Consider the following 26,627-nt stretch of genomic DNA (forward strand, 5'->3'; position numbering starts at 1 on the left):
TCTCTGTTGTTCCAATGCTAATGGTCATTGTATTTTGCATCGTTGGAAAGCCTGTTTATTTACCTTCGCAATGATGTCCAACTTGTAAGGATCATGCATTTGTGGGATGAGCAGCACAGATGATTATGTGGGTAGCGCCCAAGAAAAATTTACCAAAAATCTCTGCCAATGGTTAGTGTATTCTCATAAGGCTGCCAGGAAGCCTGCAATGACTGCCCTTCACCGTCAGGCCCGTTTGCGCTGGTGTCGACAACACAGACAATGGAACCTGAACATGTGGGGGAATGTCATGTTCAGTGATGAGTCCAGGTTCTGTCTGCGAAAGTTGGATGGCAGGGTCAAAGTATGGAGACGACGCGGCGAACGCTATGCTGATTGTTGCACCGATGGAGTAACAGCTTTTGGTGGGGGCAGTGTCATGGTGTGGGGCGGCATCTCCCTCACTGGCAAAACAAGGCTTGTCATCATTGAAGGCCATCTCAATGCAGTGAGATATCAGGAGGGGATTCTGCAGCCAGTGGCGATCCCATATCTCCACAATCTGGCACCTAACTTCTGTTGGATTTATTATGTTAATATCTAAAAAAATAATGCATGTTTGTATTGAAAACAGTTGAAACATAAGTCAACTTTAAACCAGAAGGAAAGTCAGAACAGATTGTTTGTTGATGTTTTTTACAGTATTTTACGTACATAAAAAAAACCTCCGGTACAGGTCTATATCAAGTTTCCTATAAGCTTTAAGGGAACACCAGAATCTCAACTCAGATATAAGCACAAACCAATAGTGTTTGACATCAGCATAGACTACTCACCATAAAGGGCTTGCCCGAGAAAGTTACCTTCACACAGTGGGGGAATTCTGGTGAATGCTGAAAAGGATAGCTAAAATTTTTAGTACTTTTCATGTGATAAAAAGTAATAACTTTAACTTAAAGCAGTAGTAGAAAGAATGTTTTTGGCATCATTGGGCAAAAATTCCATAATAACCTTTCAGCATATTGTAATTCAAGTGTTCTGAGAGAAAACTAGACTTCTGCTCCTCCTCATGGCTCTGTTTTCAGGCTTTAGAACATCTAGCCCGTGACGGGAGACTTTGACCAATCAGGTCATTTCAGAGAGAGAGCGTTCCTATTGGCTGTTCATTCAGCAGAGACAGCTCAATCACTGGCGAACTCCGATCAAACTACGCAACGCTTATCAGAGTTTGTGAGTGATTGACAGCTACTCATAGACAGCAGACTCCAGCTCGGCTCTGATTGGTTGTTTTCCTCCCCTCTGTGAAATCTTGCAGATGCCATTAGGAGCACCGGGAGACACCGGAGGACACCGGAGGACACAGAGGCACATGATTTTTTTCAGATTACCTGTCTCATGCACTACTGCCAGGATATAATGACCGTTTTATGAAATTCCCTTTTTTAAACATATTTTCTCCATTTCTACCTACTGCTGCTTTAAAGGAAAAATAACTCAACTTTTATACGAAGAGTTTGAAATATTCCAATCAAACAATTTTCTTTCAATAAATGTAGCAGTAGATGAATGTTGAATGTGCCATCTGTGTTCTTGGTGGGGGGAGGGTCTAACTGTGTCATCACTCTATCTTGTTTCTGATTGGAGGAATAAGACTTGTTGCAAGACTTGTTCCAGCAATGCAAGGAGGTTCAGTAGGGGATGTCCTAGGAGCTGGTGGAGGTGACGCCTTAGCAGAGTTTGTCTCTGCGTTGGAGGTCGGCTGCTCTGTTTCAGTCAGGCTGGTGGTAAAGCCATCCTGCACTGCAGCAATGATCACAAGTTCAGCAGGAGGGGTCAGTGGAGCTGGAGTCGCAGCAGTCTGGCTCTCTGGTGGACTTTAACTTTTCCTTAAGGCTGGCCTTTTCATTATCACCCTCCCTGGCCTGATGTGATAGATGGAGATTCAGCAGGGGGTGTCGGAGATGCTGGAACAGCAGCAGAGTCTGGTTCTCTGGTGGGTTCTCCAGGCAGGGCATGGCCTTTTTTCCCTGAAACAATCTCACAGTGCACAGGATTAAAACAAGCATGCCCTCTTTCTGTGTATCAATTTATCATAGCAATATCCATAATATACAAAATATGATGTGATGGCTGTTTTAATGGTTTACCATGACCTACTGTACATACAGCATGCACCACCTTCAGTGGGGTTTTCTCTGTGTGAAAAGCTTTGTTCTACTGGCTCAAGTTCAGCGCTGCATGCCATGTACATCTTCAACGCCGTGTAGAGAAAACTACTTTTCAACATCATAAACATGTCCACTTTTGTCTGGAGAATAAAGACTTTCTGGCTGTGCTGTGAAATAAAAAGTGATTTTAAATGAACCTGTCCTTGTGGCTGTGAAATAAAGGAATCATACAAAGAAAATCTTGACTTTGTTTTTAATGGTGGGAGTTGAGTATTACAAAGCAAGAGCAGACGTCATCATTCAGTCATTCACAGATAAAATCCCTGATAAAACAACAATGCATTTATGGCTTATTACAGCATGCTTTGTGAGCACAAATGATGATTAAAGGAAAAAGTGTTCCATCATTTGTTTGGGGCAATTTTCTCACGGAGATCATAGTAAAAGTAATTCAGTTCTTCTCTGCTGCAAATTGGGAATAAAACGGACAGAAGGATATTCTGTTGCAACCACAGGGAACAAAGCAGGACAAGTAAATGAATAGTGTTTCCATTGCCATTATAAATAAATATAGAAACACTGTTTGCAATAAATTGTGTTCCCAACACTGCAGTGGTGAAATTATTTCTGATAACTTTAATTTCTCCAGTGAACATGCAGGTCCAGTGTGTCGATCCCTTTTATTCTAAGAAACATTCCAAGTGAAAATGCTGTATCACAACAGCTTATCCACAATAATAAGCTCTATGTAAATCAGTGTTGAACATGATTTTGTGACCAATGTGTTGAGTTCAAGAAACTCTGATGACAACCAATGATTGGGTTAGTTTGACAGCTGTTCTTTGTTCTCAGAGACGCTATTGTAGCAAAACTATTTGCAGATGTGTGGGGAGAGTTGTGTAACTGTGTCTCAATCCGTGTGTGCGTAATCACATTTGTAAATGTGTAAAAGAATCTCTAAATGCGTACTGAGATTTGTGAATGTGTACAGGAATATGCAAATGTGTGTTCAGAATCTGTCTGCATAATCACATTTGTAAATGTGTAAAAAAATTCAAAAACTGTATTCAGACTTGCAAGTGTATTGAGATTTGTGTAAACAAATCTGTAAACGCGTACATAAATCTGTAAATGTGTACACAAAATTGTAAATGCGTACATAGATATTACTGGCTGAATAGTCGAACAGATTTGTCTTTACATTTACAAATTTCAATACACTTCACTTGCAAATCTGAATGCAGATTTGGAGATTCTTTTACACATTTACAAATCTGGTTACGCACACACAGATTCTGAACACACATTTGCAGATTCTTGTAAACATTCACAAATCTCAGTACGCATTTAGAGATTCTTTTACACATTTACAGATTGAGACACAGTTACACAACTCTCCACGCGTTTGCAAATAGTTTTGCGACATAATGGCCCCATACTCTAATAGCCTCTCACTCAATATGTTAATCAAAAGCTGAAAAAGCACATACAGATACCTACTGCTACATAATGTAATCCTGCACTGCTTGGGCTATCTGTGCCCATATTCAGTCACTGGTTTACCACTATTTGTGGTCATACTGGGAAATCTGTGATAATAATGCACTTGGTGTAAGGGACCATGGTCCTTCCTGACTGTCCCCGAAGCTCAGAGAGAGGCGTGCAGGTTTTTATGATCTTGAAAAGCAGATTGCTTAAAAATTAAGATTCTTAACATTTTCATAAAACTATGTAATATACCATACAGTTTATATTGGGAAGTGTCATTACAGTAGGTCTCCTATACATCAGACTGGCAATACATCATCCAGAGTAGACTCTCATGACAACGCCCCCTTTGGGGGAAACCAATCCCGTGTCCCTCATAGACGGTCACAGAGGAAAGAGAAGAAGTTGAAACATGTCTCCAAACTTCTACTTTAAGCTCGCTAACAATAATAACGCTATGCTGAAGAGTTGCTGTGTAGTTGGTTGCACCAACAATAAATCCAAAAATGCTGATCTCTGATTTGTTCCCATGCCGTGTCCTAAAAAATATATAATAGAGGAGTTTTATGGCTCCAAGCTATAGACCAGACCAGCATGGACTTATGGCTCCAAGCTATAGACCAGACCAGCATGGCCTTATGGCTCCAAGCTATAGACCAGACCAGCATGGCCTTATGGCTCCAAGTTATAGACCAGACCAGCATGGCTTTATGGCTCCAAGCTATAGACCAGACCAGCATGGCTTTATGGCTCCAAGCTATAGACGATTCAATTCAATTCAAATTATTTTTAAATAGCATCAGATCATAACAGAAGTTATCTCAAGACGCTTTTCATATAGAGCAGGTCTAGGCCGTACCCTATAAATTAGAGTCCCAACAAGAGATCCCCCATGAGCATGCATTCTTATGGGTAGAAACCTTGGGCAGGACCAGGCTCTGGGTGGGCCACCTGCTTTGACCGGAGCAGCATCGCGTCTCGCCGAGGCTGCGCTCCCGTTTGGGGGAAAGAACCTCACTGTTGTTGTGGAATTTCTTATACAAAGGTTAACTCATTCAGCAAGAAGGAAGAAGCCCAGGAGGCTTTGATGTCTTATGCAGAAGGTTTTATTGAAGCTTGATCAAGGAAAGTTGTCCGGTCTCCATGTTGGTGTGTTCTCTGCGTGAAGCCCTCACAACTCTGCCCTTTCCCCCGGTGCTCAGTCCTCCTGGTGCCCTACCATGTTTTGACTTACAAGAGACTTCGCTTCTCTGTGACCTTGGTTGCCCCAGCAACGGGCTTCACTCCCTACTGTAGACACAACTGCACAGATAACAGTATCATCCCCAGACAGGAATACAACCCAGCCGGTTATTAACACGTTGGTTATTCACAGACAACACTTAGCCTAACGGGATTCAGTCAGATATGTAGAGTTTATGGATTAGCAATATCTGGTCACTGTGTTGGACGGGGGAAGACTGAAGGGACATGGCGGCGATCGACATTCATTTATTAAGGTATCGCAAACGCTCAGGTTCAGGCAAGGTCGCAAAATATTTATTAGACATGTGTATAAAACAAAGGTTTGTATAACAAGAGATGAATGCATACAAACTTGTCAAAAATTGCATTGAAGTCTATGAGATCTTCAGTCTTCTTTCCCCCAAAAGGGGGCGCGGCCTTGACTTTTTGCGGAGTACCCGTATGTGCCGGTCTGATGTATAGAATGGAGATTCTTGTTGTCATTGGGCATGTTAGTACTAAATAGAAAAAAGAAAACAAATGTATGGAAAAGACTGGTGGTGGACAGCCACATCATGATGCACTGGAGGGTTCAGTGTTTCAACTGGAGGTGGAGAAAGAGAGTGTTGACAAATAAATGAGATAAAAGCTTGCAAATGCATTACTGTACATTTCCATAACTCTTGCTGAATGTCTGTACAAAATGAAGACAAATGAAATGTGCAAAGGACTGTATCTCATCCAAACTGCTGTTTCATAAAGTCACATATTGTGCATACGTCAGCATTCAGCTACTAGATTTATAAAATGGCAAGCACAGCTCCAGGCTCGATTTGATCAAATCATTTCTCACTCTAGTTTTTGGTTTTGTAAACAGTAACATTCAAAGAAGTTCTCACTGACAGCCTGGAGAATGTAGAGATATATAAGCATCAGTAAAGTGAAATGTTTCCTATCTTCTTTGTATCCGTGTATGAATGGAATCAAATACTGATACACTATGTGTATTTGAGCTTGTGTATGTGTGTAAACAGCCCAGTCGCACAGCAGTTCATCAAATAGTCACAACATTTGATGTATTGATTTGTATATATGGACACGAATTTCAATTCTTTTTTGTGATGGTCAGCAAAGAATCAAATAAAAAAATACTGGACTTTCGGCCAGGAGACCGGTGTTCGTGTCCGGTGTGAAACCTCAAGTCAAAGTTGATTTATTGGTCATGTAACTTCCGTACTTAAGTTACAGCACTTCCGGTATTATTTTAACCCAAACCACAATCTTTTCCTAAAGCTAACTAAGTAGTTTGTTGCCTAAGCCTAACCAAGTCGATCTATTCCTAAACCTAACTAAGTTGTTTTATTTTGAAAAAACTGGAGTGGAAATTGACATGTGCGTCACGTGTTGTTGGACATTCGTAGGAAAACGCACAAAAATACGTTGTTGATAGTCGTGCTGAGTGTCATGAAAAAAAGGGAAATTCATGTCTATGTACACGAATCAAATAGATTCAATTTCGTGACTATTTAACGAGCTGCCGTGAGACTGCGTTTGTGTAAAAGGCCCACTACTGCTCTATTAAACGATATGCCTGTAAACATGTCCAAATGTCTTCCTTTCTTGTCTTTACATTCCTTGTTTTCTCACTGTAATAACTCATAAAAGAAATAAAAGAATAAATAAATAAATACATGACATAGAATACATTCAAGTACATCAGTTCCTCAATACTAGAAAACAAGCAGGTTCTGCTTTTGCAGCTTGCACCACTCTACAGCCTGCTTGTTGGCTGACTGTTTGGTTTGTGGGCTACAGTACGTGCACAGCATTATAGTCAGTAACCACATGCACGTCGACGATCACAAACTGGCTCTATGATGTTGAGAGTTCTTGTGATCATTTGAGCTGTCATGGAGCTCAGTGACACAGGCGTGTTTCTGAGGTAAACTCACCTCACACTGCCCACCCTTAACACCCCAGTTCCGGGTCACTCTCTACCCACACCTGCAGCAGCTGTGGGCTCACTGGTGACCTTGTGTATCTGAGGTTACACGCCACAGGTTGTCATTTAAAAAGACTTCAGAGGTTGTGGACCACTCATAGTGCAGTGAGGGTGCGGAACAGCTGAGTGAGGCAGAAGACGGAGGCGGTGAGCGCGGTGCACTGCTTCGCCAGCAGCTTGGAGCTCAGGTCCTGGCAGCTGCGTTTGCTGCTGGCTCGCTCTGCTGCCAGACAGAAGTCCCTGAACGAACGGGCCACGTCTGCCAGACCTGCAACCGCCTCTGCGTTCCTTCGGTCGCACCTTTCACAACCGGAGAACCAGAGGCATATACCTGCCAACTCCGCCAGGGTCCGGAAACTGTCAGCCAGGGAGTGAAGCATTTCCTGTGGGCTCTGTCCGATCCCTACCACCTTCTGGCAGCCTGACATCAGCCGCCGCGCCTCTATCTGGAGCACCCTCTTGTTCTCTGTAAAGTGGGTGGGACAGGTGTCCCTTGGGTGGCGACCTCCATGGCTCGCCACAGATCGGTCAGCACCGCTGTTTTCCAGAAAGGAAAGGAGCTGGTCCACATCTACGCGGAGTACTTGGAAACCTGTTGGGGGTTCTGGGTAGCGCTGCTGGCCTAGCCGACTGATAGTGTCCTTGTGCATTTGGGGCAGGAAATGGTCAGAGGCGTCAGACAGCGGTGAGAGGAGAGGGCTAAGCTCAGAGGTAGAGGAGGAGAAAAGGATGGAGCGTGGGAAGGAGGGAGAGCGGGTGGAGGAGGTGGAGAGGAAGGAGGGAACGGGTGGAGTGGTCATGAGAGGAACACCTGCAAGAGTCACACCGCTGCTCTGTGTGCGGCAGGAGAACTCGTAGACGGTCAGCTCCTCATCGAAGCTGTCCCCGCTGCTGAAGCAGTTGGTATACACCGTTGGGCAACCACAAGCATCCAGCGGCACCTGCACCCCTTCCACAACCGACTCGCATCCAGATGCTAGCACAGACGTGCAGCCAAACTCAGACTTCAATGGTGGGGCGGTCCCCACCTCGGCTGGGCTCTTTGTCTGGGAGATATCCTCACAGATAGTAAACACCTTGCAGCCTGAAGAAAGAGGTTTTGGTGAGTCTGAATTCGGCCTACAAAAACCCATCAAAGGTCTGTCGCTACTGGTCCGTCTTACTTTCTGTGACTGACTATGAAAAGGGAGTCCTGGTCCATTTAGGTTCTGCGTGGTCACCACTATCGGAGGGAGGATAGAACATGACTGATACATTTTATAACCTGGAATGTCTTCACCTGGACTTGTGACCTTCATCTTTGATTCTGGAGCATCTTTTATAGGGCCAGGAGTGTCCATCTTTAGGCCTGAGCTGTCTCTTTGGAGGCTGATACCTAGGGAGGCTGGGGGCTCTGTTATTGGTCCTGGTGTGTTCTTGATAGGTCCGGTGTACAGAAGCTTTTGGTGTTGGGGTTTGGGCTCAGTCTGGACAGGCGATGGAGAGCTCACCTCCATCACCTCTGACACAGAATGAGAACTTTTTGCCATGTTTGTTTCAAAGAATAACTCTCCATCCACTTCAGATCCTGTAACTGTTGTATCCGAATCATCTGACTCCACTGATTCTGCCGTTTCGAAGTCGATCGTTTGCGTGACGTCATCAACATCCGTAACTTTGATGGTGATCTCGACGTCCTTCCTGTTGTTGTCCTCAGCAGAACTCTGAGCTACATTCCCCACCCCAGCTTGGTTGAGGACTTCCTGGGAGCGCGATAAATAGAGGGGTAACTGTTGAATCTTCCCCCTCAGTGTGGAGGCAGATAGGCGACCCATAATGCTTGGGGAACAGGTCTGGATAAGGAAGTGAGTCGGAGAAGGAGGCGCTTTGGAGAGATTATGGATCGTGGTTGCGTTAACTTTCGCTAAACTAAGACTAGTTAAGCTATCTTTAGCCTCAGCAATTAGCCCAGTGCAATTACTTCTGGGTTTGTCTATACTTTGATCCGAACATGAAGCATGTGTAACCTCACGCTGCAATCTGGTACCTGAATTAAATGTAGGGGATGTGGCCCTCGTTGCAGCTCCAAGTTTTGCAGTGATAGAGTTTATAGCTAGAGTATAATCAGAATTTACTGAACTAACTCTTGTGTGAGCTTCAGTGTTGGTAAGAGACTTAATAGTTATTTGAGACTCACTTTTACTTGCTGTAGCCAAAGTTGCACTAATGCTATGCTTTGTAGCCCAGTCATCTTTTTTGTCACCTGAACTAGAATTTAAGGAATTACTTGCGTCATCATCGAAAAAAACATTGTCTGAATTGGTGCTGTCGGTAACTTCGTCGCTAGTAGTCATAGCAGAGCTAACAACACCGATGGCATCATCCTCACTGGTGGTGATGTCTAAATGGAATTGTGCTTTGTTAGTGTGGCTTTGTTTGCTGAGTGGCATCACCTCAGAGTTAGATGAACACATTTCGGTTGAGGCTCCCGTGTTTTCGCTGCTTCCTTCGCCCTGCACTAAACAGTCACTTTGGGATTTGTGAAGAACTGGTACTGGAGGTAGAGGGGATGAAGGTGGAGGTGGCGGTGGTGAGTACGATGACTTTTCAAGCACACCTTCAAGCACATGTTCCTCTACATGTGAGTTTTGCTCCAGGGCAATCAGACACGCTCCCAAAAGGCCATTACTACTCTTTTTATTCACATCTATCAAACCTGCAGGCAGTGTGTTGGCCTCTGGCTGCCTCTCGGCACCTATCAGTGGTCTCTTTGAACTGGATGAGTACCCTCTCGCCCCTTCTTTCTTCCCTTCTTCCCCATTACCTTCCTCCTCAGTGCTTTCTGGCAAAAACATATGATTAGTGAATGGCCCGTTCCCTGACACACCTGCTGTCTCCTCCTCCTCCTCTCCCTCCTCTTTCCCCTCACCCATCTCCTCCTCTTCCTGGCCTTCCTCCTTTCCGTCACCCCTCCGATCGGCGCTCTCCTTCCCGTCTGGATCCACCCGGCAGCGGACAACGGTGATGGTAGGAGACGCTGCCTTCACCAGATCTGTGACCGATTTGGATTCCATTGCGTCAGGTTCCATCTCCATTTCTTGTTTCCTGGTCCTGGAGGGGTCTCTAGTCTGCTCACAAGACCCCAAACCACAAGTAGAGCCAGGCCCACGTGAGCAGGATTTAGACAGGATGGGTTTTGACTCGAGCAGAGCTGGTTCTCCTTCAGAGTGAGTCAAAGAGGAGACCGTAGGACTTGGATTCTGGGTTTGCTCTGAAGGTTCAGGATCTGAACTCAGCACCTGTGTATCGTTGGCTTCTGCCAAAAGGTTCCTATGAAGCCTACTAGAGACCAGGTCCTGCTTTACTGGATCTGGCTCTGGATATGACACCCTAGAGGTGTAATCAGTTTCCATGAAGGAACGGCGCTTACGGGATCTTTTTCTGAGCTGGAACAACGTCTCTCTGCCTCCTCCTTCCTCGTCTCCTCCTTTTCTGTCTTCTTCCACGTTTCCGTCTTTGTCTGCGTCCGTCACTGAGACTCTGATGTCACTGAGGCTGAGTGTGCTGAGGAAGTCCAGTTTCATCTCTGTGTGAATATCTGCAAGATAGTAACCAAACTTGTGTTAAAAACAGAGCGCACATCAAAAGCTTTTTTACGTTTCACAAAGCAAACGAATCCCTCCTGTGTTCTGTGTACACAGAAGCAGGAAACAGACAACACTGTAGGTAATCCACATCAACTCAGTAACACATTCACTTTAGCATCACTCTCTTTTAGTGTGAGGGTTTATGTCAAAGATGAGTGGCAGGGTAACTGCAATCAAAAGCAGTGTTTTGTGATTTCAGGAACTATTTTATTTATATAATAATGAGTTCTACATCACCTTGGGTACCATGGGGGTAGTTTCCACTGGGGATGGTGGAGACAACTTCCTAATCTTATTTTTGTCTCCCTCACATTAACAGCTTCAGTTTGATTTGCTCGCTACAATCTCTTCATTCAAAATCCTACTTAAAATATTCGTGATAATATTCTAAATATAATGTACACTTGAACTGATATTGATTTTTTTAGGGGGGCCTTTCTTTAGGTGTCTAAAATACGTCTTGCTGCTGCCCCCGTCCACAGCAGTACCTTGCTTTGCTCCCATGCTGGTACTCCTGTCTGTTTCTCCAGACTGGGGGCGTGCTGACCATCATCTACTGTAGGTAACACACTGACTATGGATGAGTACCTCATACAACCCCACTGAGAAACACCACAACTATCCCTTTAAATAAAAGTACTTGGGGTGTAAGAGAATATCGATACGTATGAGTATTAGGATATTATGTTTTGCGATACTGTATCGATTCTCCAAAATACTATTGATTTTTAATTAACCTCTTAAAAATCAAGGTATCATGTCATGCTAGCTTGTCGAGAAGTAGGCTAAAATAGGCTAAATTTTGGCGATAAAAAACTGGCAATGCCATTTTCAAAGGGGTCCCATCACCTCTGACCTCCAGATAATTGAATGTAAATGGGTTCTATGGGTACCCACGAGTCTCCCCTTTACAGACATGCCCACTTTATGATAATCACATGCAGTTTGGGGCAAAAAACATGCAGTTTTTTGTATGAGGTACAAATGCCTATTCTAAAATGGTGTATTTCTGGTGTGTTCTTTATAGTATGACAGTTTTCCTAAAATTAGAATTTTAAAAAATCGCGATATATCACCTTGCTTACTGTATCACAATATATATCGCAATAGATTGAATCGTTACTCTGGTATCGTGATATGTATCGTATCGCCAGATTCTTGCTTATACACAGCCCAAGTTCTCATTCTGCAGTAAAATGTCTTATAGATTACTATGTATGACATTAGTAGATTCTGTTGCATCAATGCAGAATTTACTGTTGTAGCTGGTTAGGTTGTTAAATCCAGTGGTTCCCAACTAAGGGCACAAGAGAAATCAGAGGGTTGGTGAGATGATAAATGGGACATGAAAGAAGAAAAGAGAACGTTCTGTTGCACAAATTTGTATTATTTTTTTTAACTTTTTTGTACTCTATTATTTCTTTGTGTAAAATATTGGATAAATTGACCTCTTTGGGTCTTGAACAGTTATTTCAAAGAAACCACTTGGGAAGTTTAGCGGTGAAATCTCTCTGTGAAACATGTGACAAATGGACCCAATCAGGACACTGCTTTTTTTGTCAGGAGTCACAGACCAGCCAAAAAGGTTGGGAGCAACTGGTTCAATCTTTAACTTGCATTGTTTCTTATCTGAAGAGTAACTGGTGACTATATCTGTTAAATTAATATTTCCCTCAGTGGAGTAGAAGTACAATGTAGCTCAAATTGGAAACAAGTACAACTACCTCAAAGTTGTATTTAAGTGGTACTTTTCCACCATTTGACTAATACAGTAGATACTGTATTTTTGGAGAGTTGAGTGTACTGGATGGAATGCTTGCACTGAGCTCTATAAACTCTATAGTCTGGATCTATATAGTCAGTGGACCACATCCAGGTCACTGTTAGTAGGTGTGGTCAAAAGTGTGGTCCACTACTTTCCTGGCAGTTATGTTACATTGCTTTATCGTATAATGCAATGTTGTGTCACTTTTGTGGAGTAACAACTTCAACCACTAGATGGCAGCAAAAACAGAATTAACAGCCCGTGTTTCCATCACTCTACAGGGCCTGAGATTCCTGTGATCAGCCTCACTATGAAAGCCTCACCTCTTGGCATGGCCCCCAAGGTTGGGTCTTCAGGGGAAGTGAAGCGATCTCTGGCATCAAAGAACTCCTCATCGGAGCTGCTGTCTCCAAAGCCAGGTGGTGGCTGAAGGATGGGGATGGGCTCCATGTCAACCGCCGTAGCCGGACCTTCCTCCACCTCCTCCCAATCTTCTCCCTCATTGTGATGCGGGGGGCGGGGCAGGCTGCGAGCGCTGTCGGGGGTGATGTTGGAGCAGAGTTTGTAATAGCAGTGAGCGTCGCGTTGGTCGAAGTTGAACACAAAGTCCATGTGTGAGGGGGAGGACAGGGAAGGGGACATTGAATGTTCCCTAAAACTTCCCTCAATGCTTCCTCTTTCACCTGCTCTTCTCGCTGACTCCCTCCTCCTCCTCCTCCTCCTCCTCCTCAACTCCTCTTCTTCATCTTCGTCGTCCTCGCTGGCCTCTGGAGGGCTCGGCAGGAAGTCCACAAGGCGAGAGAGCTCGGCGAAACACAGGGAGCTGTCATCGGAGCAGGGGTTACCTGAACATTTTTGGCTCGGAGAGGGGGAGACGGGTGCGAGGAGTTGGGGGTCGGCTCCGTCGCCTGACCTCCTGCAGCCCCCTCCTCGCCTGCCGTGAGCTGTGAGGTGGATGAGTGGATGGGCGTGGGCCGGTGGAGGGGTGGGCAGGTGGGCCTGGACATGTCTATGAGAGTAGGGATGAAGCTGAAAGGGGGAGTGGCTATGGGCATGAGTTTGTGAGGGAACACTGGGGTGGACGGAGGAAGAAGAACATGAAATCAAGTCATCTTCCTCCAAAGCGTCGAGGGAGTCGCTGGAGGGGCTGGTGATGACACGAGAGTCAGTATTACAAGAATCTGATGCTTCTGACACAGATGGCTGCTCCTCGGCTGCTCGCACCTCTCCTTCCACTTTTTCCCCTCGCTCCCCAGAATCATTGTCCGTTATCTCGGTCTGTGTTTGCCGACCACCCTGCGCTCTCTCCGTCTCCTCCTTGTGCGCTGTATCTTCACTCTTACTCTCTCTATTCTTATTTAAGGGAGACTTTTCCTTTTCGGTGTCAGCATCCTTTTCTTCCTTTTGCTTTTCATCCTCCCAAGGTTTATCTCCCTTTTCTTTGCCGTTTTTGTTTCTCCTTCTGTTTCTGTCTTTTCTTTTTCTCCCGTCTGGGTCTGACGAGGATCTGAGACGAGGGCAGGGCCTCTCGTCATGAGATACCGGGGTGACCAGCCCCTCCATGTCCAAGTCTGAGGAGGTGTCTGAGTCGCTGCCACACCGTGATACATAACCTGTGAACATACACCAACATGAAAACAAGACAAAAGTTATTCATTATTTAGAACATCCTGGTGTGTATGGCAAGCCATTTTAACATTTTTAGCTAAGCTTGACTACCCAGAATTAACGCTGAAGATATTCACAATGGCATTATTCCATTGGGACTAGTCCGAATTTTCATTATATATATATGTATATAATGAAAATTCGGACTATATATATATATATATATATATGAGATATCTATAACGTCATTCTGACTAGTCAAAAGATATCTGTAATTCAGTTTTTGAATAGTCGCTTCCTTCTTCCACTTGCTGCTGACATAATTACAGATATATACAACATAATTTCGCCTAGTCAGAACTCTAATTCTAGATATCTGTAATTACATTTTCACTAGACAGATTGAAAGTTAACGATATGTCCAAATGAGATATCTCAATCAAAATTCATTTCAAGATATCTATAAGTTGATAGTAGATATCTACAATTAAATTATGACTATTCCTAACTCCAGTTAGAGATATCTACAACGTTATTCTGATTCTTAAAATGTAATTTTTTGATATCTCAAAAGGACGATGTAGATATCCTCAAATAAGGGGAATTAAAGGTATGTTGAACTGGAATTCTGACTAGTCAGAATAAAATTGTAGATATCTGAAACTGGAATCAGGACTAGTCAGAATTCAGTTGCAGATATCCGTAATTCACATTGCGGATATCTGCAACTGAATTGTGGATATCTGTAATGAGAAACCCCATACACATGAATGTCAAAATTTGTTTGAATCTTACCAGTCAAAATGTAGTTTTGACTGGTAGTAAATTAGATTTTTGACTAGGCAAAATGCCGTTGAATATCCAGTCTGGCTAATAGATGTTAAAACGGCTTGCCATAGGTGTGTGACTTTATGGATGTATGCATCATTTTTATGGCAGTACATTACTGTAATGTGTACCTTCCTCAGCAGACACTCTGTGCTTCTTGGAGTCATGGATCCAGGGAAAGATGTTGAGGTTGGGATCAACAAACACTCGGCAGTACCCTGCTATCAGGCAGGACATGTCTTTGGCGGCCGCCGACTCCAGTAGTAATGTGATGGGCTTTGTACGAGAAAGAGAGACAAAGGAAGAAGGGTAATGGAAAGACAATTTCAGTAGTGGAAAAACACTTAGTCATCCTCAAAAGGGGTCATAATGTTGATGAAAAAGCAGTTCTACTTCTTTTCATGCTGAAGTCAGCACATCGTTGACAGGAGGGGATACACAAAATAATGTAAACAGGTCAGTAAAAAATAATTTTGAAGTAATTAATCACAATTAAAATAACAGCTACATCTTAGGTTGGATGCTAATTGCTCACAGTATTCTTAAAGGGACAGTTCACCCCTAAATGAAAAATCCATATTTTATTCATCAATGTAGCCTGTTTTGGTAGGAGAGTGTTGGAGATATCGGCTGTAGAGATGTCTGCCTTCTATCTGGTATAATGGAACTAGATGGTGCTCAGCTTGTGTGATCAAAGCACCAAAAAAAATCACTTCCAAAACTCAACAGTAATGTGTTTCCAGAAATCCTGACCTGGTTACTCAAGATAATCCACAGACCTTGTTGTGAGCAGTTGATGTAGGAATTAGTTTCTTTCTACCAAACTACTTCCGCCAAGTGTATCACCAGCTCGTGCTCGTGACAGCGCAAGATGTAAACATTAATGACGTCCTCCTTGGCTGAGCTGTAACGTTCAGGGCGGTCGCAGTGAAGGAATTTCCCCGGCAGTGATAATGATTGGCTCAATAGCGTGATATGTGGTATTATTGTGGTATTATGTTTTGCAAATTACATCATTGATCCTGATTTTTAGTGCTATATAAACTAGAAAGGCACTTGGAGAGCACAGACCACTGAGTTTAATGTGAAAAAAACGCAGAATCTACAGGTGTCCCCCCCCCTCCACCCCCCGCTCTCTCTCTGCAGGCAGAAGGAAAGAGGCAGGGTGATACGTCATGAACGCATCATCAGTCACACTGCGCATGCCTTAAAGCCTGTGGTTTTAATGCACAGGCTCAGCGGAGTTAATAAAATAAATACCCAAAGCCGGATCATGATCCGGATCGCCACCAAAATCGAATGGATTGTTCATTGTGCCATACCCCACCCCCCCATATATTTCATTAAAATCCATCGCAAACTTTTGGAGTAATCCTCCAAATGGACAAACCAACAAAGCACAAACCAACAACCCAACAAACAAACCAACAAACAAACCAACAAACCAACAAACAAACCAACAAACCAACAAACAAACCAACAAACCAACAAACCATCAAACAAACCAACAAACCAACAAACCAACAAACCAACCAACAAACCAACAAACCAACAAACCAACAAACCAACAAACCAACAAACAAACCAACCAACAAACCAACAAACCAACGCCAGTGAAAACAAAACCTCCTTCCTAGGCCTTCAGCTTTGGTGGAGGTAATAAGCTTTATTGTTAGGCTATTAGGTATATTGTTGCTCTTGAAATGACAATATTGGTTTGAATGAACAAAAGTAAGTACATGTTTATTATGAAATGCAGAACACAGAAGGGTAATGAGGCGCAGTGGTTTTTTCAGCTGAGATGCACTGGTTGCAACCAAGGTAGAGTACTTGCTCTGGATGAAGGGAAGGCTGAAACACGTATAGGGCGAGAGGACGGACCCGTCGGTCTATGTGTATTAATTTCTCCTCCATTGTTGTTGTTTAGCGTTTGTACATGTAGGATGTGACGGTTGGTCATTGTGGAATTTGTACCGCCCCTCCTCCACTGTGATTGGACGGCTGGGTAAAAAGTGACAGTGACGAGCGCAGTTGAACATTTTTCAACTCTTGGTGACGAGAAAAAAAGCATCAAAGGTGAAGCACTCAGCGCAGAATATACGCTACCAAGGACTACCAATGCAAAGAGTTAAAAAAAGAAAAACGTAAACATAACGTAGTACTAGAGGTTGCTTGCCATCCCATGCGGTTGGCTTGTCAGTAGCCCAGTATTGCAATATTGCGGTTATTATTACAGCCCTAGTATCGTTAGCTAGCTCAGTCGTGCCAGGTGAGTTAGCATTATTGCATTAAGTATTGTTGCACACTTCCTTCTGCGCGCTGATACTGTTGGTGGGTGCAGTTCGGTAGAAAGAAAATAGTTCCTACATGAACCTGCTAACAACAAGGTCTGTGGATTATCTGGAGTAACGGGGTCATGATTTCTGGAAAGAGACATTGCTGTTGAGTTTTTCAAATACATTTTTGGCACTTTGAGCACCACAAGCTGAGCGCCATCTACTTCCATTATATCAAAGAGAAGGCAGACGTCTCTACGGCTGATAACCAACACTGACCAACACTCTGCAACTCACACCAAAACAATCTAGATTGATAAATAGCACCACAGGTACGAGGGAAAATATGTAGTTTTGATTTATTTGGATGGATGGATGGATGGATGGATGGATGGATGGATGGATGGATGGATAGATAGATAGATAGATAGATAGATAGATAGATAGATAGATAGATAGATAGATAGATAGATAGATAGATAGATAGATAGATAGACACTTTATTGATCCAGAGGGAAATTCAAGTTTCCAGCATCACAGTTCCATAATGAAAACATATTAGTAAAAACGGCACAAGTAAGTAGTAGAGAGTATAAAAAATAGACCAGATAAAAAAATAACAGGAGATGAAGAAACTGTTAAAAATGAATATAGTGCAGGGTAAAAACTGAGATACGGGACTATTAAAAATGTGAATATAGTGCAGGAAGTGATATAGTGCTGGATAATAAAATATAGGAGATATAGATATTAAGAAATGTCAAATGTGGAACATAATGCTGGATAAGAACTTAGGTAGAGAGTTTTTTAAAAATAGACTGAAGTGCAGAATAAAGCTGTACATTGTAGTAGAATATAGTAAAACCAGTATATAAAGGTGCAGAGTAGAGCTGTTGGTGGTGTGCAGAATTAAAAGTAGCTCAGTCTATTAAAGTGCACTGTGTGCATTAAATGTCCTGCAGACCTACAGCTTGATGGCTCGGGGGACAAAGGACTTCCTGAGTCTGTATGTGGAGCACTTGGGGAGCAGCAGCCGCCCGCTGAACGAGCTCCTCTGTTTGGTGATGACGGCGTGCAGAGGATGGCTAGCGTTGTCCAGTATGGTCAGCAGTCTGTTGAGTGTTCTTTCCTCTGCCACCGTCACCAGAGTCCAGCTCCATGCCGACCACAGAGCAGGCCCGCCTGATCAGCTTGTCCAGTCTCGAGGTGTCCCTCTTGATGCCCCCCCAGCACACCACAGCGTAGAAAAAGATGTTAAATGATCCCAGCCTCCTCAGGAAGTACAATCTGCTTTGGCCCGTCCTGTAGAGGTGGTCAGTGTTTATTGTCCAGTCCAGTTTGTTGTCCAGCTGCAGCCCGAGGTACTTGTAGGTACCCACGACCTCCACCTCGTCCCCATCGATGTGGACTGGTCGTGGGGGTGGTCTAGACTTCCTGAAGTCTACGACCATCTCTTTGTTTTTTGACGTGTTGAGCTGCAGGTGGTTGGAGTGACACCAGGCGATGAAGTCCCCCACCAGGTTCCTGTACTCCTCCTCCTGATCATCCTTAAAACATCCCATAAAGGCTGTGTCATCGGCGAACTTCTGAATGTGACACAACTCAGAGATGTAGTTGAAATCCGCCGTGTAGAGGGTGAAGAGAAGGGGGGCCAGTACAGTCCCATGTGGAGCACCGGTGTTGCTGACCACAGTGTCAGATGTGATGTCCTTCAACCTGACATACTGTGATCTGCCGGTGACGTAGTCTGTGACCCAGGTCACCAGGTGTGGGTCTACTTGCATCCTGGCCAGCTTGTCCTGTAGTACAAGGGGCTGGATGGTGTTGAAGGCGCTCGAGAAGTCAAGAAACAGGATTCTGACTGTGTTCCCTTCTCAAGGTGCAAGTGGGCCCGTTGTCGGAGGTAGAGGAATGCATCCTCCACCCCGACTTTCGCCTGGTAAGCAAACTGCAGTGGATCCTGAGCATGCTGCAACTGAGGTCTGAGGAGATTGAGGAGGAGCCGCTCCATTGTCTTCATCAGGAACCGGAACAATGCAGGATGTTTTCCACAGCGTGGGCACCTTCACCAGTTGAAGACTCAGGTTGAAGATGTGCTGCAGAGGTTCTCCCAGTTCAGCAGCGCAGGCCTTCAGGAGTCGAGGACACACCTTGTCTGGGGCCGACTGCTTTCCTGGGGCGAAGAGTCCGCAGCTTACCCCTGACCTGGTCTGCAGTAATGTTGGAGGGTGGGTGGAAGGGGGGGAAGGGAAGGGGGTGGTGAGAGCTGAACTGTGGGGGTGGAGGAGTCAGAGGGAGTGAGGGGGGAAGGAGTTAGGGACTCGGGAGGTGGAGGGGGGGGGGGATGAGGAAGGACCTGGAGAGGAGCGGAGGGGGGACGGGAAGAGTCAAACCGGTTGAAGAAGTTGTTCAGACCCTCTGCTGCACTGCTGTTTCTTTGTTTGCAGCCTGTGATGGTTTTCACACCATCCCAGACCGCTCTCATGTTGTTGTCCTGCAGCCTCTGCTCCACTTTCCTCCTGTAGGACTCCTTGGCCTCCCTCAGACACACCTTCATCTCCCTCTGTGCTGCCCTCAACTCCTCCTTGTCCTTGTTCTTGAATGTCCTCTTCTTCCTGTTGAGGACAGCCTTCACTTTGCTAGTCACCCAGGGTTTGTTGTTAGGGAAACAACGCACAGTTCTTACAGGAACGACCACATCCATGCAGAAGTTCAGGTAGTCCGTCAGGCAGTGTGTTGCTCCCTCGATGTCCTTACAGGTGGTCCAGTCTGTGGATTCAAAGCGGTCTCTGAGGCCCTCCTCAGCTTCAGGACTCCACCTCCTGAAAGAGCGTGTTGAGACAGACTGCCTTAGCACCAGTGGGGTGTACTGCGGCTGCAGGCAAACCAGGTTGTGATCTGATTTCCCCAGCGGGGGGAGGGGCGTGGCTCTGTATGCATCCCTAACATTAGCATATAGCAGATCTATTGTCCTGTTGTGTCTTGTTGGGCAGTCCACAAACTGGTAAAAAGCAGTGAGAGTGGAGTCCAGGGTGACATGGTTGAAGTCACCTGGAATGGCGATGACCTCTGGGTGTTGTGTTTGAAGCCTTGCTGTTGTTGTATGAATCACCTCACATGCGGTTGCTGCATCGGCCCTCGGCTGAATGTAAACACAGATGGCTATGATGTGGCTAAACTCCCTCGGCAGAGAGTATGGCCTGAGGCTAACGGCTAGCAGCTCTAATTCCCGGCAGCATAACACTTCCTTCACAGTTCCATGCCCTGGGTTACACCATCGGTTGTTGATATATATTATGAGTCCCCCACCTTTGCTTTTTCCGCATGCTTTTGTGTCTCTGTCGACTCTCACGGTGGTGAACCCCGGCAGGTCCACGTTAGCATCCGGTGTGTAGCAGGTTAGCCACGTTTCTGTGAAGAAAAGCAGGCTGTTCTCCCGATAAATCCGCTGTTTGATTAGAGCTGCTAGCTCGTCCATCTTGTTCGCCAGTGCGTTCACATTCCCCATCAGTACGGAGGGAATTGATGGTTTAAAATGCCTCTGTATATCCCTTAGCCTAGCCTTTAGCTTAGGGCCAGCTCTGCAGCCCAGGTACTTCCGCCGCAGCTCCGCTACCACCCCAGGATGAGGTATCGTGTGCCGGCTTGTCCCGTTGTCTTGAGAGCCAGAAGTTCTTTTCTCGAATAAACGAGATGACTACTTCTTTGTTGTGTGGAAGAAGTAACCATATCCATATGATATAACTATACAAACATGCTAGACCTGCCCTGGTTAGGCAGGAAGAGCACAAAATAGACAAAAAGCACGAGAAAGACTTGAACAACATCGGAGCAGCTGGAAAGACTGCCGCTCGCTGCGGCGTCGTAAGTTTGTCTGGGGGTGAACTGGCCCTTTAAATTATTAAAGAGGATTTTTTCCCCCCCTTCTTTTATTCAGGGGAGTTTTACTGACAGCAGTGCTCTTTTCCAGGAATGCTCTGATCACATTACAGTCACACATTCACACCTGGAAGCTGCTCAGTACAACCACAGTGTAATGTGTTGGCCACTGAGCAACTCCACTGGAGCTGTTGGTGTTAAGGGAGGGACAAGCGCTGCTTCTTCACTTTCCCAACACAGATTTATCCTGCTGGTCTGGGGGATTGAACCAATGAGCTAGAGAGCTCGCTTCTCTAACCTTGAGGTTATCACCCTTGAAACTATAACAGAGGCGGTTTGATTTGTGAGCTTCAGACCTCTAAAGACCATGCAGGTGCATCAAACTGCACCAACAAAGGGGGAACAAATAATGTGAATTGGTATGCAACCTAATGTAACCCACCTGCCACCTTTGTAGCAGTGCTTGTAATGCTGATTCAGTTACTTCAAAGTGCTTTCTGATGAGGTGTACAGTCTTCTCCCTGTATGTTAGGTGTGTGTGCTTGTATAGAGACACTACTCTTACCTTGATGTCCTGCAGGTATATTTTGACCAGGCTGACCTTGTCCGATTCAGGCAGCAGCTCGATTCGTGTGATGCTGGTGAACTCTGTGAGGGTGGACAGGATGCTCAGTTTGTGGTTGACCACCTGACTCACCCCGTAGCGCGCCCCCACCAACAGGGTCACCATCGACTCCCTGTCCTGAAGCTGAAGGGTGGTGGGTTGAACAGAAAGGGATTGTAGACTATGAGGGACTTCAATCAACCACATCTCAACAAAAAATAAATATACAGTGAACAGTTCCAACCCCTACCATCATTGTGGCACTGAAGGATTTCCCTGCAAATGACTTGAGCTCGCTGAGCTCCTCTAGGTAGTTTATCCGCGTCTGATCGACCGCCAGGCCCTTCTGCTTGGGATCGTTCTGTGCTTGGCTCTTCTTCATGTGGTAGCCGATGGCTTTCCTCAGATCTTTCTCTCGCATGTTCCTCAACAAGGTGGATGACACAAAGTTCTCTATGCCCCATGTCTTCCTAGAGCAAACACAGACACACAGACTGAGAGGGTCTGCTTGTGTGTACAAGACTATTAGAGAGCTGAAAATGCATTTATGGTGTGTGAATTTACACTAAATGTGAATGGATCCCAAACCATTTCTCTTCCTTGGAGACTACAAAATTAATTTTATATCTTGTGATGCATCCTTGATGCTCACCTAAAGGGCTGTGTGCTTACAAGACTATACAGTACAATTTGTGTAACTGTGTGACTATAAAGCTGGGCATACACTGTACGATTTTAGAAATGTTGTATGTTGTACTTCCTACTCCTACTGTATGAGTACATCGTTTGCGATGTAAAGCCAAAGCTCACAATTTATGTGCTCACACTGTGCGGTCCGACCGTCAGCCAACACTGTACGTGTAAAATAGCTTTTGACAGTTGTCGATAAAGATTTGTTTGAAAGCTTCGAGGCAGGTAAAGTTTGTTTGCTAGCAGAGGTCCGTACGGGTCACAATGCTAAAAAGACAGAAACGTGCTGCTTTGATCATCTGTGCCATCCTGTCTGCTGAAACATCTAAAAAAAGAGGCGCTGGCATACATGGACTGGCAGGTGGCGAGGAAGACGTGGAGAGAATTAGAGGTAAGCTAACTACATTTTTCTATATCTATTGTAACAGTTACATTGTTATTTTGATAGCTACGCTCTGGTTACTGTAAAAAGAGGAGAAAAATGGCGCTGACATTGGGGAATGGGCCCGTGGCTCTGCTTCAACGGTGTGAGAGCCTGTGGATGGCTGACCTAAATTTCTGACATGCCAGAAATTCATCCGATTGTCCAACGGCCGGAGTTAATCGATCTTGGTCCCCCTGTACACTGCATGGCAAATGACGCCCGACAAAGCTGAATTTCGGTCCGACTCTAAAATGAGTCATGCAGCTCAAAATTCAGGCCAAATCGGGCTCAAATCGTACAGTGTATGCCAAGTTTTAGGCAGGGTGCTGCTCAAAAAACATGTTCAGTAAATATTTATTATTGTCCCTCCAGAAAAGTGGGACCTCCACTTTGCTCTGTGGTCTTTACTAGGAGTAAAATCCTGTGATAATTATAGTTTCATTGAGTGGATGTAGATATAATTTAAAATGTGTGCGTATGTCTCACGTGATTATCTTCAGGTTGGTCTTTGATGACTGTCCACAGCTTGCCAATCTCTCCTGGATGTGCAGTGCAGCGAGTCGCAGGGCAGTATTACACCTCATCTCTATAGCAAAGCGCTCCTGCAGCACATCATTCACTCCCTAACACACACAGACAGTACAAAACAATGCAAATAATGAAACAATAACACACAAAATAAATCTAATTTGAGAGTCAGGACCATCCATGGTTTGTAAACAACTGGTATGTCTAATTTGCAGCATTTACATTTTTGTTAGAGTGAAGAGACTGGTATCATATGAAACTAAAGAAAACAAGGAATTGCTGTGAATTGGACCTATTCAGAAGAAAACAACATACTGATTTGAGTTTCTTTCTCATAAATTTACGACTTTAATCTGGGAAATTTTGAGTTTTTTCTGTGAATATTACACCCTGGCTCCTAATTATTATTTTTTACCTAGAATGACCCTAATACACCATTGTAAAAATATCCATAACAACAAGAGGTAACTTAGTTTAAAAAGTAACAAGAACTTACTGTGGGATCAGGGCAGGAATAAAACTATGGTGGGATTTTGATGAAAAACTCCACATTTCAAAATGAGAGTTACGTATGTAACTACGGTTCTATGAGTTCTGGATGACTGCCAGAGGCAGTGCTTAACACTGGATGTTATCCATCTCGCGCACGGAAAGGTTGAGTATTTAATATGGGATGACGTAGCGTATATAAGCCCATGTCATCATCAGAGATGTCCCTCCAGAATCTTCTTGCCAAGATTCCGAGTGACAGAGAACTCTGGTGGTCATCCAGAACTCATAGAACCGTAGTTACATGCGTAACTCTCGTTCTATTTCGTTCTTCCTGACCGCCAGAGGAAGTGCTTAACACTGGATGACGATTACCAACGTAGTCACAAGGAAAACGTACCTCACCGGGAACGGCCTGTGGATTCCTGAAAGACACCGGATGCTACTGCGTGTGGAGCAGCGACATTGACCCTGTAAAAACGGGCAAAGGTGCATGGAGTAGCCCAGCTGGCCGCAGCGTAAATCTCACTTAGAGGGATCCCCCGTAGCGCTGCCCAGGAAGTGGAGACACTCCTGTTGCCTCTGATATTAAGAGGTAAAGGCAGTCCTTTTGACCTGTATGCCTCCTTAATAGACTGAACAATCCACCTGGAAAGCCTCTGTTTGGACAGGGCGTGCCCTTTCCTATGGCCCCCATAGCAGACAAACAGGCTATCAGAGCGGCGAAAGCTCGCAGTCGCCTGTATATAATGCCTTATGGCCCTCACTGGGCAGAGCAGTTCTGCTGACTTGCCATCTTCGTCCTGTAGGCATGAAGGGTCATAAGCTGCCAGCTCAATGACCTGATTCGAGTGGGCCGGAGCCAACCTCTCGTCTTTGGGAAAAATGTTGGATTAGGCCAAAGTGCCACCCCTGTGCCATCCGAGTTCCAGCAATTGCACGCTTCACTCACTGAAAAGGCATTAAGCTCACTCACGCGCTTTGCTGATGCCATCGCCAAAAGGAAAGCAACCTTTACTGAAGACCACTCCAGCCCTGACTGTTCCAGAGGCTCGAAGGGGGGGAGACGAAGGGCTTCCAGCATCAGAGGCAGTTCCCACGAGGGAACCTTGACAGCCTGCGGGGGGTTCCGCCGCTGGGCTCCTTTAAGAAACCGGGTCACCAGAGTGTGAGACCCCACGGTCTGGTTATCCACTCTAACATGCCTGGCTGAAATCGCAGCTATATAGACCCTTAAGGTAGAAGGAGAGAGTTTCTTCTCCAGCAAAGACTGCAAAAACCTCAGTATTATTGGCATAGAGGCACTCTGAGGTACCTCCTCATGAACTCTACACCACTCCGAGAATATTTCCCACCTGTTGGCATACAGTGCCCTGGTGGAGGGCATGGAGGGCCATGGAACTCCGTCCAGAAGCCTGTGCATCCCCGGAAACCAGGGTCTCCCCGGCCAGTTTGGGGTGACCAACAGGAGTCTGTGGTTGCCGTGCTGCATTCTGTGTAGCGTTACTGCTATCAGTGGGAATGGTGGGAACGCATAGAGGAGGCAATCTGGCCATGGGTGCGCCAGGGCTCGCTGTCCCCGTCAGGGAGAACCAAAGGGGGCAGTGTGTTGAGGCTTCTGAGGCAAAAAGGTCCACCTCTGTGTGCCATATTTGCACCATATCTCCTCTACCACCTCTGGGTGGAGCCTCCACTCGCCCGCGGGGGGTTTCTGGCGTGAGAGAAAGTCTGCCAGCACATTCTTTGGCCCTGGCAGATACATGGCCCAAGGAATTTGCGAAGTGCCAAATATATTGCACGGAGCTCGAGCACATTTATGTGCTCCGCCACTTCCTGTGCCGTCCAGAGCCCCCTTACCGCTTTGTGCTGCCATACTGCCCCCCAGCCGGAGGGCAAAGCATCAGTCACCACCACCTCGCGACGTGAGGGAATCGAACCCAATTAGATGCCCCTGGCCAGATATGCCCCGTCTCTCCCTGGCAGCAATGTAAGGAGGCATCAGCTGCACCCTGACTCTCTTGGATCTGTGGAACTTTGGATCTAATTGGAGACCAGTGATCCAGATTTGGAATGGCCGTAAGTACAGGGGGCCCAGTGGCACTACTGATGTTACTGACGTCAACATACCTAACAGCCTGAGAAACATGCTGTACCTCAACCTCCTGTTCGTCCAGAACCGGAGGAGAAGCAGGAGTATGGCGTTTGCTCGTCGTGGTGTTGGGAAGGCCAACATATGGCGGGAGTCCAGAGTTAAACCAATGAACACTACCCTTTGGCTGGGTATGAGACAACTCTTGGCGTGGTTAACGGTAAGGCCCAACTTCGTCACATGATGCAGAAGTGCCGCAGTGTCCCGCTCTGCTTGTTCCCTGGTCAGAGCACAAATCAGCCAATCGTCCAGGTATGGGAGGATAAGCATACCCCTGGCTTGCATTGGGGCGAGTGCCGCCTGCATGGACCTTGTGAAGACCCGTGGGGCAAGGGAAAGACCAAATGGGAGCACCTTGAACTGGAAGGCCTTGCCTTTGAATGCGAAGCACAGGTACTGCATGTGAGGTAGTGCTATTGGGACGCGAATGTATGCGTCCTTCAAATCGATGGATGGGAACCAACTGTGCCGTGTCACAGTTTCGAGCACATCTGCTGTACTCAACATGTGGAAAATAAACTGAGTAAAACCCATCTTGCTGTGTCTGTAGCCCCAGCTCTTCGATGGCACCCTTTTCCAGGAGGGTGGATATCTCGTCTGAGTGCCTCAGACTTGGTGGGATCGCTGACCGTGGTCAGTCTGATCCCACTGAAAACTGGGGGCCGGCGTCGGAATTGAAGATTGTACCCTTGGGAAAGCGTAGCCACCACCCAAGGGTCTGAAGTGCTGCTTTCCCAGCAGCTGAGGTGCTGCTGGGAGAAGCGTCCAACTGCTGGCCTCGGGGCGTCAGGGCCTTCCCCTCTGGCCCTTTGGGTCCCTGGGGGGGCGATACCCTGACCCCCGACCGCTCCTTGCTTGAGGCGCCGTCCGCGCTGGAGCCCGCAAGGTCCTTGGGTAAGT

At 45.7% G+C, this 26,627-nt stretch overlaps 1 protein-coding gene across 6 annotated transcripts in view; it reads right to left on the reverse strand.

Annotated features, from left to right (window-relative positions):
- Window positions 1–2,388: 2,388 nt before the first annotated feature.
- frmpd1a (FERM and PDZ domain containing 1a) overlaps window positions 2,389–26,627 on the reverse strand; it is an 87,616-nt gene continuing 63,377 nt past the window's right edge. For 4 of the 6 annotated variants that reach the window (XM_074627218.1, XM_074627228.1, XM_074627211.1 and 1 more), the window contains 6 exons: window positions 23,048–23,184; window positions 21,698–21,917; window positions 21,409–21,591; window positions 14,820–14,964; window positions 12,576–13,865; window positions 2,389–10,438 (listed from right to left, as the gene is read on the reverse strand). In XM_074627218.1, the coding sequence (XP_074483319.1) occupies window positions 6,957–10,438; window positions 12,576–13,865; window positions 14,820–14,964; window positions 21,409–21,591; window positions 21,698–21,917; window positions 23,048–23,184 (5,457 nt within the window). In that variant the 3' untranslated portion in view covers window positions 2,389–6,956. Of the gene's footprint in view, window positions 10,439–12,575; window positions 13,866–14,819; window positions 14,965–21,408; window positions 21,592–21,697; window positions 21,918–23,047; window positions 23,185–23,585; window positions 23,754–26,627 lie in introns of those variants that run through there. The other 2 variants (XM_074627239.1, XM_074627245.1) reach the window with 2 other exon arrangements.

This window comes from Sebastes fasciatus, chromosome 3 (assembly GCF_043250625.1).
Source record: "Sebastes fasciatus isolate fSebFas1 chromosome 3, fSebFas1.pri, whole genome shotgun sequence".
In the NCBI taxonomy this organism is placed as follows: domain Eukaryota; kingdom Metazoa; phylum Chordata; class Actinopteri; order Perciformes; family Sebastidae; genus Sebastes; species Sebastes fasciatus.